At 40.8% G+C, this 21,402-nt stretch overlaps 1 protein-coding gene across 4 annotated transcripts; it reads right to left on the reverse strand.

Moving 5' to 3' along the window:
- Window positions 1–493: 493 nt before the first annotated feature.
- Window positions 494–19,789, reverse strand: plekha4 (pleckstrin homology domain containing A4). 4 transcript variants are annotated; one of them, XM_028044566.1, is made up of 24 exons: window positions 19,515–19,783; window positions 17,609–17,678; window positions 17,415–17,513; window positions 16,308–16,380; window positions 16,124–16,224; window positions 13,618–13,736; window positions 11,252–11,452; window positions 10,910–11,177; window positions 10,281–10,340; window positions 9,941–10,066; window positions 9,563–9,622; window positions 9,400–9,480; window positions 8,019–8,171; window positions 7,834–7,932; window positions 7,583–7,691; window positions 6,397–6,464; window positions 5,205–5,309; window positions 5,038–5,128; window positions 4,782–4,837; window positions 4,272–4,406; window positions 3,784–4,188; window positions 2,842–2,954; window positions 2,650–2,759; window positions 494–2,571 (listed from the first exon to the last, which is right to left on the reverse strand). In XM_028044566.1, the coding sequence occupies exons 1-24, from the start codon at window positions 19,553–19,555 to the stop codon at window positions 1,532–1,534; spliced, it is 3,783 nt and encodes a 1,260-aa protein (XP_027900367.1). In that variant the 5' UTR covers window positions 19,556–19,783; the 3' UTR covers window positions 494–1,531. The 4 variants fall into 4 exon arrangements, with proteins under 4 accessions (XP_027900367.1, XP_027900376.1, XP_027900386.1 ...); XM_028044575.1 differs by lacking the exon at window positions 19,515–19,783 and adding an exon at window positions 17,808–17,921; XM_028044595.1 differs by having other exon boundaries at window positions 2,465–2,571; window positions 2,650–2,754; window positions 19,515–19,789.
- Window positions 19,790–21,402: the final 1,613 nt, after the last annotated feature.

Consider the following 21,402-nt stretch of genomic DNA (forward strand, 5'->3'; position numbering starts at 1 on the left):
TATATAATATAGAATGCAAAATTAAACTGTGGCAAAAAATGTAACTGAATATGTTTCATGCAGCCACAGACGTATTTAAATGCGAAGCCTTACTTCACCAGCAGCGCATACATTAAAGCTATTGTCATAAATATGCATGCTGATACAGATATCACATCTGCAAACAGATCAGTAGGTCTATGTGTGTGTGTGTGTGTGTGTGTGGCTCAGTAAACATGAGGTGGTGCGGTCTTTGAGAGTGAGAGAGAGGGGGAGAGAGGGAGCCTGGGAAGGGGTGATGTAATGTGTTCTCAGACAATGATGTCATCGGCTGAGACACGCTGAGGATTTAAAGTGACAAAGGCTTTTTTTTTGTTCGCAGGAGCTCCATGTAATTCTGCGTCGGGTCTCTAAGGAGAGCTGCACCCTGTAGCACATGTGGGACCTGGCAGACAATGAGGCGAGGAGATGGAGGTAGAAATGTGAAGCTCTGACAAAAGCCGGAGCCGCGGTGTGCACAACACTTCTTCTTCTTCTTTTTTTAAATTATTTTTATTATTATTATTAGTCAGAACATCTGATACAAAAAAAGCTAATTTTCACAGTGATAAAAACAGGATTATGTTGCCAACAAAAACAGCCATCAAATATAACTTCAGTGAGTATTAAATGCGTACATTAAAAGGAATGGAGGTGTTAGCATTTAAAAAGGATATTTGATTGCACCTGTCTAGTTGCAAAAAACACAGTTTCACTTGAATAAATAACATTTCTGCTGACAGATTTCCACCAACATCCTCCTTTATATTCTGTAAAATGAAAACATTCAAGTTTATTGATGGTTATACATTATTCTGCTGTTATACGTTCTCACAACTGGGCCCAGTCCAATCCAGTCGGTCAAAATCTCTAGGGAAAAGTATTCACACCCGCTGAACTCTTTAAGTCGTTCTGCAGCCTCAAACTTCAGCCTTAATGGGATTTTAGATGAAAACCAAAACAAAGTACTGCATGATATAGAAAATTCCCCCCATAAACATCAAGTTTCAAATCTTACCAAAAATCTTTTGGACTTTGACTAGGTCGCTCTAACATGTTAATATGTTTTGAGTTAAACCAATCTGTTTAACGTCTCTGTCCTGAGCTCCGGTTCTGTCATATAATCTGACAGGTTTCCCCCGACCTGCTGAAAATAAAAACATCCCACAGCATGATGCTCCCTCCACTTGGCTTTGCTGTAGGGATGGCCAGGTGTTAGTGTTTCGCCATTCATAGCATTTTGTGTAGTAGCAAGAGGAAATTGGACTTCCTGTCATGCAGGCTTTCTTTTCACCACTCTTCCATAAATAGTTTGAAAAGTCATCCTGTAAACAGATTCACCTCTCAGCTCTGGACCTTTACCGGTTTTCCAGAGGTACCAAAGGTTTCTGGGGTCAAATTTTCAGATTATGTATCTAAAATGATACTCTCTTTTGAGTTGGTCTATCATATAAAATCCAAATAAAATGCTATGAAGTTGTTGGTTGGAATGGGACGGCATCTTTTCTTCAATCTACAAACTCGTCCTCAGGACGGTAACCCTCGGCTTTCCGAAGGAGGCGCTCCGGATGATGGAGCGTCTGTTTCCTCGGTCGTCCTCATCCGTCTTCTTCTCTTTACTTCCTCTGAAACATTTCTTTATTTCCTCACATCTCTCTTGGTTTGTGTTCAGATCTTCTGACTCCTTCTTCTCACAGTGTTTCTCTTCTGTCTTTGTGTGGCCATCCAGTGCCTGAGTAGAATCCGTTTTCTGGACACAAACTCCCGTTTCTGAAACTTTTACTTCATCTTCCCACCCTAATTGCTCTGCTGGATTTAGTTCACTTGGATCATATGTTGGATCCAACAAAGTCTTGTCCTGCATTTCTCTCGTTGACTCCAGAGATTTCTTTTCAGCTGTTGCACCTCTTCCATCCAAACTCTCTAAATGAGACGGCATCCCAACGTCACCGGTCCGCGCCGTTTCTTCGATGACCAACACTTCTTCCTCCTCTGGTCTGGAGGACGTTTGATCGTCGCTCTTTATGTCTGAGTCTGAGATGCTGATGTCGCAGGCGATCTTATAGAAGAGCGAGTGGTTCTCTTTCATCTTCTCCAGGCTTTCGGTCACCGTCGCCGACAACTCGCTGAGATCTGGCTGAGAGCACGGCTGGGGGTCGGTTTCCTCGTTCTCCTCGATAGACAGCGGCTCCATCTGCAGCGGTATGAACTCCTGCCACTGGTTCGTCGACAGGAACCACTTTGTTCTCAGGTGGGAAGACTTCAGTTTCTCTTCTTTATCTTCTGCAGTGAGTCCTTCAGGGTTTTCCTGCTCTTCATCGTTGCAGCTTCTGAATCCTTTGCCTCCGTCGTTTTGGTAGACGGTCATGGATGAGATGTGATACGGAGACGGGGAGCGTTTGCTTTTATTGTTGGCAACCTCTGCTCTCCCACTGTGCTGTGCTCTGTTCTCAGTCTGGACCCGACTTTTAGATTTAACTTCATCACAACCCTGAGACGTTGCACCTTGAAGATCTCCTGATCTGCTAACGTCATCCAGATAGCCATGACTTCCTGTAAGTTGGAAAGAGGGAATAATTTGTTAGTAACTCAGTTATTTTCTGTTCATTTTGGTTCTGTCTGTTCCAGTACCTGCTGTCGGCCATTTTCCTTCAGCCGAGTCAGAGGGAGCCTGGTGAACTTCCTTCCTCTCTCTCCTGATTGGACGCTGACTTTCTGTCGTAGAACTTTCTCTGGCTGCGCTGAGAAACGGACGACAAACAATTTGTGGACGCTTGCTTCTGCGTAGGGCGTGTTTGCATATTTTACCCAAAGCAAACCCACCTTCTCATCACTCTTTCTCGTATCCGTTCGACTCGTTGGAGTTTGGCTTCTCTCTGCTCAGAGCTCACACCAGGATTCAGGTCAAAGTCAGCAGCCGACGACTCTTCAGCTGCCTGGTTAGAGGCGTTTTATTTAGTTTATTAAGTAAATTAAAGGAAATTTAGAACAGAAATTACAAGATATGAGAAAATAAATTAATTTTTCCCCTTGTGTTATTTTTTTACAGCAAAAACACAAAATCTTACCAAGTATTTTTGGTCTAGTTTCTAGTGCAAATATCTTAGTGCACCTGGAATAAGACAAACGTTTTTAAAATAAACTTTTCAGCAAAATATACAGCCATTGTTTTAAGTAAATAATTCCTTATTATTGATGAACAAGTTGTTGTTCCAGTGGCAGATAAATTAACTTATAACATTGAAAAATGTTTTGTTATCAGTGAAACAATCTGCCAGTGGAACTAGAACTGGGTTGCTAGGTAACGGGCTGGGCTTGGCTGGGGTTGCTAGGTAACAGCCTCAGTGGAACTAGAATTTTTTCGCCAATAGTAAGGAATTATTTACTTAAAACAACCCTCTGTATCTCACTACAAAGCTACTTTTACGTTAGTTTTGTCTTATTCCAAGTGCACTAAGATATTTGCATTAGAAACTAGACCAAAAATACTTGGTAAGATTTTGTGTTTTTGCAGTGTTCTCATCTAAAAAGGACTCAGGTGTTTGTCTACTGAGGTCTTATGTTGTTTTTTTTGTTGTACTGAAATTTATTTTGTTGTATTTTCTGTACAATGACAATAAAGGCTGATTCTGCATTCAGTACTTTAACTTGAGTAACCTTTACATGTAGTGGAGTAAGTTTTTACCATGAGTATCAATACTCAAGTACTAGAGCTGAGTACTTTATCCACCACTGCAGAGATGAAGCGGATGGCTCCCTCCTCACCTTGACGTCTGCGCTGTCTTGACCTCTTCTTGACCCCGTCAGGTGTTGAGCTTCACTTCTCGGGCTCTCTGATCCTTCACCTCTGCTCACTTCTATAAGTGGCTCCATTCTGGATCCTCTGGAGGCCGGTGGGTGTTTTCTGCTTGCCTTTTTTGCAGTTTGATCCTGGTGCGGCTCGCCGACGGCCTGGTTTGAGTCGGGGCTCTCCGTAAGCAGCCGCCTGGCAGGTTTGCTCAGGAGTTTTTTGCTCGGTTCCGTCGGTTTTTGCTGCGTTTCCGGCAGGATTTGTTCAGGCAGCGGAGCGTCGAGCTCAGCTGGAGGATCCTCGACAGAAACTCTTCTGGCCACGAGCGAGGAAGGCAGCACAGCTGTGACAACGCGGGTCACCCTCAAGGGAAACGGGGCCTGGCAAATTAGAGTTGAATCATTAAATTATCACATATATTTATATCTTAATCAGGTTAAAAACAACATATTGTGGGCCTAACCTCCTGTCTTGTGTCTGAACTCTGATTCTGGGGTCCTTGAGTCGCCACTGGAGGTTTCCTCTTATTAGCCAATCTCTCCTGATTCCTCTTCATCCTCTCAATCTGTTCTGCCTCACTCATCTTCATTTTCATCTTCTAGGATGAGAACATAAGCTGTTTAAAATATATAATTGTGATTTAAAACATGTTTTTATTTCTCACATTCTGTAGAAAACTGCAAGAAAAGCAGTGTATGTGTGTTGTGTGTGTGTGCCTTGTATAAGGAAAGGGTGGGGTACAGGGGAACTGAACTGTAACACTGTTGTGTTGAAACATGAGCCTCTGGCGCCCCCTCTTGTCTACAGCTGGTATTGCAACATGCCCTAATTGCAGGAAGAACTGAAGAATTAGAATTTGGCTGCGATTGCAATGGAAAAAACCCCAAAACAAAACAGCTTTTACTGCTTCTATATTTAGCGTCTTTTGGCCCACTTCACAGATTATCATGGCAGAAATGAAGAAGAATCAAACCTTTGTTGGCTGGCCGGCTGTTTCTGGTGGGATCCACTTTGAACCAGACTGAGATTCTAAATATAAAAGAAAAATAATCAACATGAGACACCATGGAAAGTGGGTTTAAGGTCAGAAGAGGAATAAAAATCCTCCCCAAATGTTTAGGATTTTGCAATGAAAAATACATCAAAGCTGTTATTAATAGATATTAACACACAGCACACGTCAGAATCAAAGTGTCCTTGTTTCTGTTGGTGTGTGTGTTGGTGCCAACCGGTTGGATCTCTCTGTGCTTTCACGTTAAGGAGGTCAGGCTGGCTGTTTCCACTTCTGTCGGCGGGATCAGCAGGATGCTCATAGATTCCCTGAAACATAAAAACACGTTAAACGCACCAGCGTTTATCTGCTTCCTCTGGTGATAAACGATGGTAACAGTCCCACCTCGTACGGTGACTCTGGCCACACCTGGCCCAGGTCCTGAGCGTGGTGGCGCTCCTGAAGCTCCAGGGGTAACGGAGGGCGGAGCGGCGGCTCTTGTTCCAAATCCTGCAGACGTTTGTCACACACTGATGAAACACTCACCGGGGAAACATCCAAATGCTAAAATCCTGATGTTACATAACGACATGGATGTAAGACAAGCTATTCAAAAGGAAAATTTTATTTCTATGACAGCCAGAGACATGTCAGTGATTCCTTCAGGCTACTCAAAAGTGAGAGAGAGCAAGACTAACAGGAAGGCTGAGCAGAGTACGGCAAGGTTTCGAGTTTGAGTTGTTCTCAGGACAAATGTTCAGGGGCATTTACTCACTAATACTGCAGTTTCAGTAACAATAACCAAACAAACCATGAAGTTCACTAATATAAGATTCTGAAGTCAGATTAAAAAGTAATCATCGCCTCTTCTTCTAATATATAATCTTTACTTTTCTCATTCTTATTTCCCAAACAAAGTAAAACTAAAACTCTTGTTCTATTTGTGTGTAATTATTATTATGCTTTTTTACTTTAAATTTGGTATCAATTAGGCATCACCGAAACATATAAATCTACTAAACTAGTTTTCACAGGTTGAGGAAATCTGAAGATGCTGTTCTCTGGGTGTACCACAGGGCTCAATTCTTGGATATCTGTTGTTGTTTCATTCATTTTAATTGCTGCCATTATGGGCTATTTAAAAACAACAACAATAAAATAAATATATCTTTATGCAGATGTTCACAGATCTATTTCCTCTTGTAAAAAAAGACTTTGTTAGCCTCTCCATGACAAGCCATGTAATTTACTAACGTCAGATGCGAAACCCAGCTTAAAAGCTAATCATAGCCTCCCCTTCTAATATAAAAACAATTCTTTAAAATGTTTTTCTGCTCTCTTGTTTTATATTTCCTAAATGAAAGTCAGAACTGGATGAATTTGATATTAACAAGTCAAAGCTTTACAAAAAACAGAGAAGAACCACCAGATTCTGCTCTGTACTGTCCTGCTACTGACTTAAGACCTTTTATAGTTAGAAAAATGTATCAATAATTTGGGTTTAGTCAGAGAACATCTGTGAACTTCATCAGGTTAACTGAGCAGAAGAAGTTGTGATCAGAGGCAGACCATGAACAGGAAGAGCAGAGCGTCTTACTGCTGGCAGTCCGACTGGAAGCCCCTCTGGGAGGGAAGCAGGAGGTCCAGGAGGCAAAAACTGGAACACTGCAGACAGAAAACGTCTCGTTTGGATCTATTTATGTTTTAGTCTGCAACCTTTACCATTCAAAGAGCCATTTTTGCCCCGAGTCCAGCTAAGTAAAACTCATTCAGAGCCACAAGTGTTACATGACCTGTTGATAAAAGACAATTTTTCATTTTTAATATATATCTACTATAGGATATTTGTAATTTCGAAAGAACCACCATTTTATTTCTACTTTTTGGTTTTAATATAAAGAAAAACAAATTTTTTTTTTTGCAAAAAAGAGACACCAATGTTAATATTGGCAAAAGAAAAGCACATTGTTTTCAACCCAGTGACAATAAAATTTGATATAAAAACATTGTTGGTACTTTTCTGCTGTGGAAATTCAATTAAATTATTAAAAGAAAAAACAGTAAAAAAAAACAGGCAGACCCTGTTGTAGGTGCATCGTGGTTGCATTCAACAGATGCTGCAACCTTTTATGCTACATTACAAACTCATTTTTATCAATTCATCTTCTGATTTGAAAATTTTGAGGTAATTCTCCCTCATTTTTCGATCAGTAGGAGAACTATTGATATCAGATCAGCTCCTCACCTCCTCTGGGCTCTGAGGCCTTCAGGTTGTATTTGGTTTGTTCATGTAAACATCTGCAGTTCAGTTTTTGGGATTTTGGGTGATGTCAGACCCAGTGTCAGTGTAAACCAAACTCTGGTTTCCCACCATTTTCCAAACTTTTTTTCAGAGCCTGTTGCTTTATGATTAAATTGGTTATAATTTCAGATTTTTGTATAATTTCTGTCCAGACTGAGCTACTATTGTTGCAGGGGAATTTTCTAAACTACAGAAAAGTAATTGTGGGAAAGAGCAAATATGAAAATTTGAGTCGATTTTAATATTGATAGTAATACTGCTGTTATGGCAGAAATGACCAATATTTCATTTAATCAAATTTCTATTTGATTACTTGATTAATCGTCAGAATAATCAATAGAATACTTGATTATTAAAATAATCTATAAAAGTACCAACGAATGAAGCCATTTTCGTGCTGCTAATAAGCAGCTCTAAGAAATGCCGCTGCGTTTTAATACAGTGACAGCAGACGAGTGCTTGAGCAGCAGATCATTCTTACTGTGATGTGTCTGCAGTCCCAGCAGGAAACAGAAATAATCCCGATTGACGTTCAGCCCATCAAGGATGTCCTCCATCATCCACAGCTCCCTCTGAGCCTGACACTGCTCCTGATCGGACAGGGAGACATCAGCAGACTGGCAGGAGGTCTTTCAGCGTTATATTAGAATAAACAATTTTTTTTCCCACTATTTTAGCTGATGTCCAAACGTGAAGAATAACAATCAGACTTTAAGAGTTGCATAAAATTACCTGTGGCATTCCGAAGTTGGAGATGTGTTGAAGGTGCGAACGGATTACAGACAGCTCACTCTCCATCCTCTCATACTGACTCCACACTCGCTCCATTTCCTTCAGATAGAAATACCATGATAAGAAAAAATATATACATATAAACTGCACACAAACATCTGCACAACTTGTTCTTTGTTACACACCAGTGAGACATCGCACACTCTGGCCCGGATTGTAACCAACTCCTCCTGTAGCAAAGCCTTCTGGGTCAGTGCCTCCTCCAGGGCCCGGGGCCCCTGGGTCCTCCACTCCTCCACTTGGAGCCTGGACACTTCCAGCGCACACTGGACGCTATCCTGCAACAGAAACATCTCTGTCATCTCATTTCCCAAATTAACTAAAACCCGAACAGTTTTTCCATAGTTCTGAATCACGATAACAAATTCTGCTGGGCGATAAATTGTTCCAGCAGTTATTCCGATAAACGATAATATTGTCGTTTTGAGACCATTTTTAAGTAATACAATGGTAATGGTAAAATAATAATCCAATTACACATTCTAAAAGATCAATAAACTTTAAATTCTGATGAACATTTAACACTGGAACTGGAAGACATTTTAAATATCCAAAATAAACAACAAATAAAATGAAATTTCAAGTCTTTGTAAACAAAATTGTCCTTTAAAAAATAAGGACTGATTGAGACCAAAACACCAAACTGAAAACTTTTATCACCCAGTTTTTGGTAGAAAGAAAAACAAAAGAATGAATCATACAAATGGAAATTATTGAGTTTGTTTTAATTTATTATGTGATTAATTGATTTATTAATTATAGTGACACGTTTCTTTTACATTTGGTATCACCTGAACATGTAAAAAAAAATCCATATACAGTACAAACCAAAAGTTTGGACACACCTTTTAATTCAATGAGTTTCCTTTATTTTCCTGACTGTTGACATTGTAGCTTCACACTGAAGGCATCAAAACTATGAATAACACATGTGGAAATATGCACTAAACAAAAAAGTGTAAAACAACTGAAAATAGCCCTTATATTCTAGTTTCTTCAAAGTAGCAACCTTTTGCTGTGATTACTGCTTTGCACACACTCTGCATTTTCTTGACATCGGAGGTGTGTTGTCCGATCCGGACTGACTGAGGTCTGTCGGTGAGGAAGTCTAGCAGCCAGTTGCACAGGGGGGTGCTGAAGCCCAGGTGTTCCAGTTTTCCTGCCAGATGCTGTGGGATGATTGTGTTGAACGCTGAGCTGAAGTCCAGGAACAACATCCGCACATGAGTGTTCTTCTCCTCCAGGTGAGCCAGGCTCAGGTGTAGGGCAGAGGAGATAGCGTCCTCAGTGGAGCGGTTTCGGCGATAGGCAAACTGGAACGGGTCGAATGTGGAGGGGATTTTGGCTCAAACACATTTTTACTTCCCGTCCTTTTCGACAATAAGAATCCTTTTAGTGGTTTCTATTATATCTTATTTCTTGCTGTGCAGCAGCACGTTGGTCAATCTTGTTGTTTTAAAGCTACTTTGTAAATAAGTTTGATTAGATTTGGAGATGATTACTAACCTTATCCATCTGTAGCTGGGTGAGCTCCACAGACAGAGACTGCAGCAGCTTGTCACACCCACACAGACGCGTCAATACGGCCTGAAACAGAACAACTCAAGCTCATGTCCACTAAGATAAATAACTATCCATCTATAAAAGCTGCTGAACTGGGAATACTCACATCTGCATCACTTTCAAGAGGTCGTATTGGTTGCAAATCCCTCTGCTCAGATTTAGACGCCTGGAAAACAGTTCCCAATCTTTATTTAATGACCATTCTTTAAACGCAAATACGTACAATCCTACGTATCAAACTCTCTGGACAGATTTTGTGGTTTGAAATTATATTTACCCTTTAATATCAGTATTAAAGGGTAAAACGTGAGCTGCATAAGCCTCAGCAAGCTGCAAACATATTTAAATATTTTACAAATTTGCGTTGTTGCAACTTTGCAAGTATATGTATAGTACACTTTGAAAATAAAAACACACAGTAAACGCCACAAAACTTAAAGTAAGCAAAATGCCGGAGGAGTTTGGCGCCATCTAGCGGCTGTACCAGAGCTGGCGGAAGCACAGAGACAGGCAGGTGAAGCTGACCGGGTTGTTTTGAGGGGTTGGAAGCATGCGCTGCCCTCGCTGCAGGGGGTAAAGGGGGCAGTAAATCTGCCCCCGTGGAGTGGCTCTGAAGAAAAACACAGGATGTAAATCAGATAAAAACTTTTTACATCAGGCTAAACAACCTGTGGACTAAAACCATCCCATGTCCCATTGAAGTTTTTAAAGTAAACACAACTTAAAATTTTTGACTTTTTTATTCTGTAGCCTCCCCAACAGCTGCTGCATATTAGTTTAGATATTTCGCTGCTTAATTTTGCACAATATTGTCCTGTTTTCACCTTAGCTAAAGGTCTTCTCCCACTTGGTGTGTGATGAACAGAACCGTACAAGGCTGCAGGCTGCAAAGGAACAAAAGAGAAACGATGTCTTTCAAACAGCTTCCCTAAATATGACATGGTTAAATCCACGGTGACAAATAACTCCTGTTTTGTGAAATAATTATTTGGCTTAAACTGCAGCATTAAGTTAAAACTCACAATTCAAGATTAATGAACTTAAAAAACAATGTTTAGACAACTTGTCTCTTGTTGTTAAATCAACTTTATGAACTTTAATTTATGAGTTAAAACCAAAATACTTTTCATGTTGACTTAAATGGCAGCAGGTGGACTTTCATTTTCCAGTTAAACCACCTTCTAATGCAGGGGTGGGCAATCCTGGTCCTCGAGGGCCGGTGTCTTGCTACTCTTAGATGTCTCCTTTGAAACACTCTTGGATCCAACAGCTGACTCACCTCCTAAGTGCAGTCAAGTTCTCCAGAGTCCTGCTAATGACCTCATTATTTGAGTCAGGTGTGTTGAAGTAGAGATACATCTAAAAGTTGCAGGAGACCGGCCCTCGAGGCCTGGAGTTGCCCACCCCTGTAATGTTTTACAGTGTAAGGTCATTTGCATTAGAAGAAGTTCACCTTGCTGAGGTTTTGCCACCTCTCTGTGACCGGGGTGGTGGGAGCAGATTTGAACTCCAGCTTAGGGGAGGCAGGTGTGTAGTACACAGTGACGGGGTCATCGTGGGGTCGAATGTCGACCCTTCCCACCGGGGTGTGGGGTCGGGAGCCCAGCTGTCCCCTCGAACCCAAAGAGCCTGACCCCACGATGGTCGCCTGCGCTGAGGTTTCATCGTAAGCGTCGTCCTCCCTGTTTGAAGCAGTTCTTCTCCTGATTGGATCCGGAGGGCTGGGGGAAAAGCAGAATACCAAACTGGACATTTCCCAGATAAACAAATAAGATGTGAGATTGAGATTACTGACCTCCTGTTCCGGTGATGCACGCTCCGTCTCCCCCGGTGCTCTGACTGTGACCTCCCGCTGAGCTGACCCGGTTCGCTCAGGGTTCTGCTGACATGCTTGTGTTTTTGCGCCGGACTCTCCTCCTCCGGGGGCGATCTGGGGAAGTCCATGGACTCACTGCTGCCACCAAGCTGCGTAAAATCTTGATAACTCGAGCAACGCCTAAACGGATCAGAGTTTTTGCATAAAAAGCTGTCCGTGCGGTGTCGCCAGATGTACGATAATTATCGTATTTGTACGATAATTTTGCCCTCTGTGCGATGTACAATCAATAATCCCCCAAAAGGGCAAATATACGATAATTTGACCATTCCGTGTATGTGTGTTTGTAATCAGCCTGTCGCAACTGTCTTTCAGAGTTTTTCTTTGTGACCCTGAAGGCATCTCTAAACCGAAAACAGATGCACGATTGGCTGGAAACTCCAACCGTGAGCTGGTAAACGTGAGCTACGTGTCTGCGTTTGCCTCGGAACAGCGGCCATGATTGGCTGAATAGTCCGCTGCGGCCACATCATGAGTGATGAAAAGGAAAAAAAGAAACGAAGAACACATCGGACCGGTGGGGCTGCTGATGAATCTATTCCGTACTTACACCACAAAGCGGTGAGTGCCTGCTAGACGTTATCAAGAGTGACTACAGCCCACCAATAGACTTGTTATTTTGGTTATGACGATAATTTTATGTCTCTGGTACGATAATCGTACATTTCTCACCTGCAGGAGCAGTGTTGTATAGTAACGAAGTAAAAATACTTCACTACTTTACTTAAGTATATTTTGGAGTACTTCCTACTTTCCTCGAATATGAAAATTTTTGATGACTTTCACTTTTACTTCACTATATTTCCGAACTTAATTGCGTACTTTTACTCCGATACATTTTCAATGTGTGGTTTAGTTACTCGTTACAAAAAAGCGAGAGAGAGAAACAAAGTGTTTTGACCCCACCTACTGATTAGCAAGTAGCAAGCAGGCTACCGAACAAAGTCGGTAGCCTACTTGCCTGGGCTTGTTCATCACCACCAATAGGATCCACCTGTTTCGCTTCTCCCATTAAACACAAAGCAAGTCTCGCAATCAGCAGCAGCCACATGGAGGAGGAGACGGAGACCACAACGACTGCAACTATGTCAGACACAGCTCCAGGGGAACCACCAGCTGGTGATAAGAGCCCATGGCCTTATTTAAACACAATATACTCTTTCGTGGGTGTTAAAGATTCGTCATACCGCATGCAGTTTATGTTATTCCTGCCCGAAGATGTGGAAATTCTATCTTACAAAAACTCCCCGTCCAACTTGAAGAAACACATCGAGGTAACTTCTTATGAAATGGTTATTATCCTCCTGTTTCAGTAACTATAGCTTGGTCACTAGGCACTACTGTATTGAGAAATCTTGAGCATAACGTTACCTGTATAAATGAACTTTGTTTGGCATTGTTTCAGTTCCATACGTGGTGTATTTAGCTTAGGCCTAATGTTGACTGTAGCAGGCTACCTAGACTCCTCTGTTCAAGGGGGACAGAAGCCATAGCGATAGCAATTTAGACTAAATTTAACGAATATAGGAAAGGCATGCAAGTTCAAAACCAGGTTTACAGATGCCAATAAGCTGCATTTCCCTCCCAATTCTTTTTTTCTTTTGCATAATGACCAGTTGTGTGCACCACCTACTGACTGTAGCATTGACTGATTCACTGATTTGTGAAGTAGAGTAATCGTAACAGATCTTTTTCTTCATGTTGGCCGCATTTTCTGTACTATTTATTTTTCTCATTTTCAGCACTGACCTTACTTGAAGGGAAAACTTGAGGCTTACAAAAACTTTGTATTTTCTGTCCTGGAGGGTTTACTAAGAAGCTGGTTCAGTTGTAAAGCAGGTTAAGTTAACCTTGTGCTATAGGTAAAGCACCTAATTTTCTTAACTAAATGATGCCTGCAGGTATATCTATTAGCAGGTTTAATTTTGCCTGCACTTGGTTGGGTACATTATTTTAAGTGTATTTGACAAGTTTACCAAAATATAAAAAATGTCATTCAAACTGCATTTGCTTTGTTTTACTTTTTACTTGTACTTTTCATTACATTACTTGAGTACATCCATTTTTACAGTAATTTCCATACTTAAGTACAAGAAGTTTCAGATACTTTAAGACTTTAACTCAAGTAACATTTCAGTCAGTGACTTGGACTTTTACCAAAGTCATATTTTGGAGAGGTACTTGTACTTTTACTTGACTCTGAGATTTCAGTACTTTATACAACACTGTGCAGGACTGTTTTCGCGTCATCCTGAACGTCATGGTAACTTTGAACTCCGTCATACCTGTTCATGGTGCTGTCTGGCTCCATCGCAGCTGATTGGCTCAGGGCTCGAACCCAACCCAACATGTCCTCCTGAGTGTCAGCGCTGAAGAAATATGATCGCATTCCCTGGTGCACCACCTGGTTTCACAGGATCAGTGGATAAAACCTCGTATGTTGAATAATGCTCAGATCCGACCATCCATCCATCCATTGTCTGTTCACCCTTGTCCCTAATGGGGTCGGGAGGGTTGCTGGTGCCTATCTCCAGCTACGTTCCGGGCGGGAGGCGGGGTTCACCCTGGACAGGTCGCCAGTCTGTCGCAGGGCAATAATGCTCAGATAAGATCATTTATTTGTCTCCCGTAGGAGAAATTCGTCTAGGAAGCAGAGGCAAAACGTGCAGTAGAACAATAGGAACAGCAGGAACAGCACATCCAGAAAGGACAATAGCCATAATTAAATATAAAAGCAAAAAATACATAAAAATACAAATGCCAGATTGACAGTACATCCCCATAACCATTTTTAACCCTCCCCTCCAGGGGTCTTTTGTGGGCTCCAGTGTCCCTTATATGAAAGTAGGCTGACAGGAAAGGGGGAAAGACATGCAGCAACTATCGCCGGGTCCGGGAATCGAACCCGTGACGGCCGCGTCGAGGACTCAAGGCCTCCAAACGTAGGTTGCGCTGTCCCCTATGCCACCACAGTATGCCCCCCATAACCATTTTCATTCACATACAATACATCCTCTCCATGCTACTCTTGGTCACATTCTGGGCCTCCTATTACTTTGTCTAGGCCCCGCTAGTCGGCCATTTATCAGGCTAATAGAGTGTGGTACAAACGAATGTTTCAGACGGTTATATTTACACAGAGGAACCCTGTACCATCTCCCTGAATTCATGAGGATTGATCCCATGTCCTATTGGAGCGCCACCAGGATCCTTATTAGGACCAGCTGCAATATTTTTGAAACCTTCTACTCTTTAGGCTGGTATGTAATTAGATTATTCTGTCAAAAGTATCGGCTCACCTGCCTTGACTCACATATGAGCTTTAGCGACATCCCGTTTCTAATCCATAGGGTTCACTGTGACGTTGGTCCACCCTTTGTTTTCGACCATTCTTCCAGAAGCACATTTATGAGGTCATGTACTGATGTTGGACGAGAAGGCCTGGCTCTTATGCCGCATTCACACCAAGCATGTTTTGAGCATCAGGCGCGTCTGGTTTACATACAAAGTCTGTGGCATCCAGCGCTGCGCAGTTGGAAGCGTTTCGACCATTTTGAACGTTTGACGCGAGCTATCCAAATCCATCCAGCAAGAACTTTGAGTCACATTAAATAAACTTATTTATTTAGACGAAATATGCAGGAGACAGTGGAAGAGTTTGAGAGACATGTATGCCAAAGAGTCTCCTCTCAACGCCCGCATGGAGCAAAATGTCAAGCGTCTGACTTCAAAGTGCGCAGGCGTCGAACTTGAAGCGTCGGCCGCGTTTTTGACGTGCGAAACGCGTTCAGTGTGAACCTTCAGTCTCTGCCCAGAGGTGTTCTATCGGGCTGAGGTCAGTCAAGTTCATCCTCTCCATCCATGTCTTCATGGACTTTGTTTTGTGCTTTGGTGCTCGGTCATGTCGGCAGAGGAAGGGGCCAGATCCAAACTGAATTGTCCAAAATGTCTTGGTATGCTGAAGCATTCAGAGTTCCTTTAACTGGAACTAAGGGGCCACGCCCAGCTCCTGAAAAACCCCACATCATGATCCTCCCTCCACCAAACTTTACACTAGGCACAATGTAAAGTGCCATCAGATTGCCAGGTCAGCTGCACTAGAGTCCAGCTCTTCAGTTCACCGAATCACAAAAAAAGCTGATAAACCGATGACCCCACCAGAACCACGCACACGGTGAAAAGCACAGGCAGGATCCAAACGACCGCTCTTAGAACTATTGAGGAAATCAAACTCAAGCTCATTCATTTTTAGCTTACAGGAAAATCCGCCAAATAAACAAAAAGTAAACTGACCAATAATAATAATAAGGTCTTTTTGTTAATAGATAAAAAAAACCCTGAAAACTAGTTTTAGTTAAAGGAAAATCTGAAGGTACACACAGTGCAGCTGTCCAGCTCCATACTCTCAGTCACACTTTGGATTAAATTAGAATCACACAGATTGAACTTCTGATCACATAATAACGATTAACCATAGCAGCCATGGTAAATCATTACTGATAACTATTGTGATAGTCTTTAACATTAATATGATCAGACGGCATGTAATCATAAATATGTAAATGTATTATTATTATAAAGGAAGAAAATTTATGTCTGTATCAAACAAGTAGTCGTTGGTGTTGCTCTGAACCCATGAAGCAGCTCGTGGTCTCAGGAAGGCTGGTGACCCTGATCTAAACTAACCAATCTGTCGACTCATTTCTATTCTCTTTCGTTCCTCATAGTCCTGAACTTGTACATCTCGTTCCCTGACATCCGTGTAGCTGTGAGGAACGAAGCTTTTGCTACCTTGAAGGTGAACTTCCTGTTCTTGCATTCTCGCGGCGTGCAGAACAGGATTTTGTAGCTTGGCAGCGGGATGCTTCCCAACACGGTTTCCTCTCTGCTGTCTGGGGACAGAAAACGTTTCAATAAGGAAGAAGACATGCGGGTCAGAACCACAGCGCCGAGCTGCAGGCGCTTTGCCTCCTACCTTTGTAGTAATACAGACAGTAGTTGGAGAGGACGAACCACCGTCTCTTCCATAACTTCAGACCAGAGCTGTCCTGCAGAAGCAACGATTCAAAGACATAAAGATAAAACGCCTTGCAGAAGTTTTCAGATTTATTTAACTTCTTCAGATTTTGTCATTTTATGAAGCTTTGTGTTTTCTACAGGGATTTTATGTATCAGACCAATAAAGTGGTGCAAATTTAACTAAACTTCTCCAGAAGACTCATGTTTCTTACAGCCAGTTTGTTCAAGGATTTTCCTGAAGTTCAACTCTGAGCAACTTCCATGATCCTGATGAGGAAAAGCTTCCCTCCCCAAAGCATGATGCTGCCACTGTTGGTGAGTTCAAACGTATTTACATGAAGTACCAACAGAGCACCATGCAAGGCTTGTTTCATTCCACAAACTGGATTTTGTAAGAATTTGTCTTCAAGCAATCGTTTTTTTCCTTGTTTCTGTTTCTTGATACAAGAATCAAACATGGAGAAGCAGAAAAATTCAGTTTTTATGCTCCATTAATCTGGAACAAACTTAAAAAAACCGCCGGCAAAACAGCAGAAACACTGATCTGTTTTATTTAAATCTGCTATTGATTAATAATAACCGGAACATGTAATTGTGGAAATTGGAATTACAAAAATAAATTAGTTTAATGGAAACATGCCAGTCTAGAAAAAAGTTAAGTTTTTTGATAAAAACGTTTCGTGTCACAGTGAGGTGGTTTTCCAACTGCATCGAAATTTGTATATTTCGCAAAATTGCAATGGAAAAAGTTCCAGTTCTATTGGCAGATTATTTCACTTATAACCAGAAAAAATGCCTGATTAGAAGTAAAATAATCTGCCAGTGATTCTAGTAATTTCTCATCAATATTAACAAATTACTGACTTACAACAAACTCCTACATCTTACTTGTAAGAAAGTTATTTGAAAGTTACTTTTGTCTTATTTCAAATGAACTAAGATTTTTGCTCTAGAAATTAGACCAAAAATACTTGCTAATATTTTCTTGTTTTCAGTTTGACATTATGTGATAAAGTTTACAGATGATAAATAGTTTTTTCAGCGCTGCATGAACCAAACGTACCTTTTTGTTGAGCCAGCCCCTGATGACCACGGGACAGTTGGGGTCTCTTTTAGCAGCCTGACATCTTTTCCCAAACGTCTGCACCTTCCCATCACTTTCCTGCTCAAATTGGAGGGAACCGTTTTTATTCTCCTGTTTGCTCTCTGCACCAAATCATGCATGGAAATAATTAAAAAAAAAGAAAACAAACAAACCTTCATGACAGGAAAGTAAGAAATTGTAGCCACACTGGACGCCTGGCTCACTCTGTCCTGGTCGTCCATTCTGATAGAAAATAACAGTTTTAAGCAGAAAACAAAGATAAAATAAAAAGTCGACAGGAACACATGAGCTTGCAGTGGGTCAGTTCTGACTAATATCTGGACCAGCAGTCCGTCACTCCCTTTCACTCACACATTTCCCACATTCCCGTCCAGCTGAGACGTTTTCCCTCCGGTCAACTGTCCGGCTCGGCGTTGTGCTCTCCCGCTTCCGCCAGAAACTCTCCCACATTTCTATTCTGAGCCGCGAGCCGCGGCCGGAGCGCATCCCTGGCATGGCAGCGACAGGTGACAGCTGCGTCTCCGTGGTAACAGGGAGGGGCCGGGAGCGTGTGAAAACCAATCTGGCAGCAGGGGGGGAAGTAAAGGACGGCGCTGCCAAACGGCCGAGGGCCCAACACATGAACGAACACATGCACGATGTGGATTCTAGGATTTTAAAGGTTTTTGATTTCCATCAGACATGCAGCTGATGTTTCACTGCAAAAACACAAAATCTTACCAAGTATTTTTGGTCTCGTTTCTAGAACAAATATCATAGTACATTGGAAATAAGACAAAACTAACTTAAAAGTAGGTTTGTAGCTACATATGGAGGCTGGTATTAAGTAAATAATTCCTAAATTATTTAAATTAAATGTTGATAATTTAATTAAAATTTTAATTAAAATAAATTCCTAAATTATTTAAACTCCTGAACTCAAACTGCACCTAATGCAGCTTTTTTCACTTATAACGAAACATTTTTCCATGTTTTTAAAGTTAATTTATCTGCCAATAGAACCAGAACGTTTTCATCAATATTAATGAATTATTTACTCAAAACAAGAGCATACATCTTGCTGAAAAGTTTATTTTAAGTTAGTTTGTCTTATTCTAAGTGCACTAAGGTATTTGCACTAGACCAGAAATACTTGATAAGATTTTGTGTTTTTGCAGTGTTGTTTCTTTTAATTATGCATTAATTATTTTCCATTTCTACATATCCTTTGGTTTATACATGAATAAATCTAGACAAAAGCTCAGAAAAGTAAGATTTTTTAGAAGATTTTTTGGTCACACCTGTTGAAACCAGTTTTAAATTTAGACTTCCTGGTTCGTGACACATCACCACAGATGAAGCTGAACATAAAAACATCACGAGAGAAACCCAACACTGAACCCGACCCGCTTCACAGGAGACCACGAGGTTCCGACAAGGTCGGCCGCATCCAGAGCCTTTGTGAGCCCAGACCACAGTCCCCAACTGGGGAGGCTTTGGGTCGATCCGACCAAACAATCGGCTCTTTGTCAGACATGCGAGGAGAAGCTAACCACTTTGTAGCCACCGGTTGTGTGGGAGTTGTGAAATATTTGGAAAATCTTCTCCTTAATCAGGCAAGTTCTCCGGCTGGGAGAGGAGAAGACTGGAAATGCTAAAGAGGGATGAAGGGGAGGAAAAACGGGGGTCTGTGTGCGACACAGAGTGGGCTTTGTGATGCCCGAACGCATCATGTGAAGACGCACACAGAGCATGTTGAATACGTTTAATGGCTGGAAAAGAAAGCTTTCTCTCTTGACTAAACATTGGCAAATCTCCATCATTCTTGATGCTTCCAAATAAAATCAAAACACATTGAAGCTTCGACAGTAAAGCTGGGATATTTTCTCATTTACAGATGAAAGATTTCAACATGCAGCCTTGAAAAAAGTTTCTAATCTGACTAAATATGATACAGACACAAAAAAAGAATCATTTATTGATAAGATTTCATTTAAAATATTTTTTTTTAAATCTCCCGCTTTTAAAATATTTGGATATTTTGTGATGACTCTAATGTTTGTTCAGTAGGTGGATTACCTGAGCATCTGCGGCCGCCTGCCGCCGTCTTTGAGCTCCATCGCTTGGCGTTCTTCCTCACAGCATCCCGGCCGCCTGTCAGCCCTCACTCTGCTGCTAAATACCTTTTCAATCGTTCACATGTGAAGCTGTTTATGTTTGCTGCTGCTTCACTTGGTTTTGACTGAGTCTGAAACGCTCTACCTACGCTGAAGCTCCTCGGTGCTGAAACACTGAACTCTCTGTGAGCCCCGTCTTTCTTCTTCTTCTTCTCCTTCTTCAGCCTCCCTCCCTCGCGCTCTCGCCCTGACATTGACCGCCTCTCTGCCGCTCGCTGACTGTGGGTTTGTGGCTCAGGAATTCACAATAAAACAGCTGCTCTCTGTCTTAGTGAATTAATAATCAAATATTACAGCTTCGTGACGATAAAAACGTCAATATTTGCCTTTTCATGTGTGCAGTCTGTCAGAAATCTTCAATCGTTGCATCTTAAATTTATAATTCTGACCATTAAATACCAAAATCATCAGAAATGAAGAAAAAAATCAAAGTTGGGTCATTATGACTGGATAAGTTTGGAATATGTTGCCTTCTGAAATTACAGTGATGGTTGATCATGTAAATTTAAAAGAAATTCTGTCTTGGAGAAAGATTTAATATCAACCTGATTAAATGATTACATTTATATTTCTAGTCTGTTATTATTGCACTTTTTTTCAGTGAAATGGTTGAACACAGTTTGTGTGGTGAGGTTTTTTCTTATGTCTTTTTGTAATTTAAGCAGTTGATTTAAAATTTGTGTTTAATTGAACTTTGTTTGTGTCTCATATATTTATGTCTTTTTAGGAATGTTTGTAAATTATTGTTCTAGTAACGTTGATGTGAACCCCACGAAGAGACGAACGGGAATCCTTAAATAAACAAATAATTGCCCTTTAAGATGAAAAAACTTACTGTTTCAATTATTAAATAATCATAAATCATATGCAGTTCCGTGAAAATTGTTTTGTTTTTCTCTGTTTTTACTTTCCTGAATGATGAAATCATCTAAGTAGGATCTGTCTGACAACATGAATTAGGTTAAAATATCTGACAAAGCAACATATAATGTTTTCTGAGCCATAGCTGCTCAGAAAAAAATAGGTTAGGAGTGGCCTAGTTAAAGTCTGGATTTTTATATCAGCTCAAAATGTTGTGGAACAATCTTAAATCTTCAATTTATTCTTAAAAACTCTGCAAAGTTTCTGAATTAGATCAGTCTTTAAAGAAAGTGAACCAAACTTCCCTCACAATATTGATCTCGCATGTTTGATTGTAACTGTTGGCACCAATTATCAGAATAAGGAAGCAAAAAAATGTAAAACATTTACAACATCGGCTTCTGTACCTTTTATGTCCGTTTGTTTTTGACAAAATTATATCTCGTGTTCATTTTTATTTAATTGTGACTAGGAATTCAGAAAGAACCCCCAAAAACATTTTTCTTTATTATTATTATTATTATTATTTACAATTTTTGACCCTCATATTGAGCAAAGTCAATAACTTAAAATGATAATATAACAGAAACATGATTATTTTAACCTTTTATGTTATTATTTATACAGAAAGAGGAATAAGTTGTATTTAAAAACTAAACCTTCTTTGTGAGAGAAACAGAAACACCTTTAGGGAAACACCTGATGCTGCTGCAGGATGTTAGAAATCCCCCTGAACTCTAATTAGTTTGTCTAGACTTAAAAGTAAACAGCATTTTCCCAGATGGGTAAATTATATTTAACTCTGCTGCTGCACTGAGTCAGCTCCATGCATTCCTCACATATTCTCTTTTTAGAAAGTGGGTCTAAATATACCTGCAGCACGCAGCGAAACAAACGGAGAGCTGGTGCAGCTGTAGGGGAAAAAATAA

This window comes from Xiphophorus couchianus, chromosome 2 (assembly GCF_001444195.1).
Source record: "Xiphophorus couchianus chromosome 2, X_couchianus-1.0, whole genome shotgun sequence".
In the NCBI taxonomy this organism is placed as follows: Eukaryota; Metazoa; Chordata; class Actinopteri; order Cyprinodontiformes; family Poeciliidae; genus Xiphophorus; species Xiphophorus couchianus.

What these genes read in the sequence shown, in the direction of transcription:
- plekha4 (XM_028044566.1), bottom strand. Translation starts at nt 19,555, where the DNA reads ATGGAGCTCAAAGACGGCGGCAGGCGGCCGCAGATGCTCAG. An exon ending in ACAGGAAGTTCACCTTCAAG is followed by an intron (nt 13,737 to 16,123) that starts GTAGCAAAAGCT and finishes CTGTGAAACCAG; the next exon opens with GTGGTGCACCAGGGAATGCG. An exon ending in GTGCATCACCGGAACAGGAG is followed by an intron (nt 11,178 to 11,251) that starts GTCAGTAATCTC and finishes CTTTTCCCCCAG; the next exon opens with CCCTCCGGATCCAATCAGGA.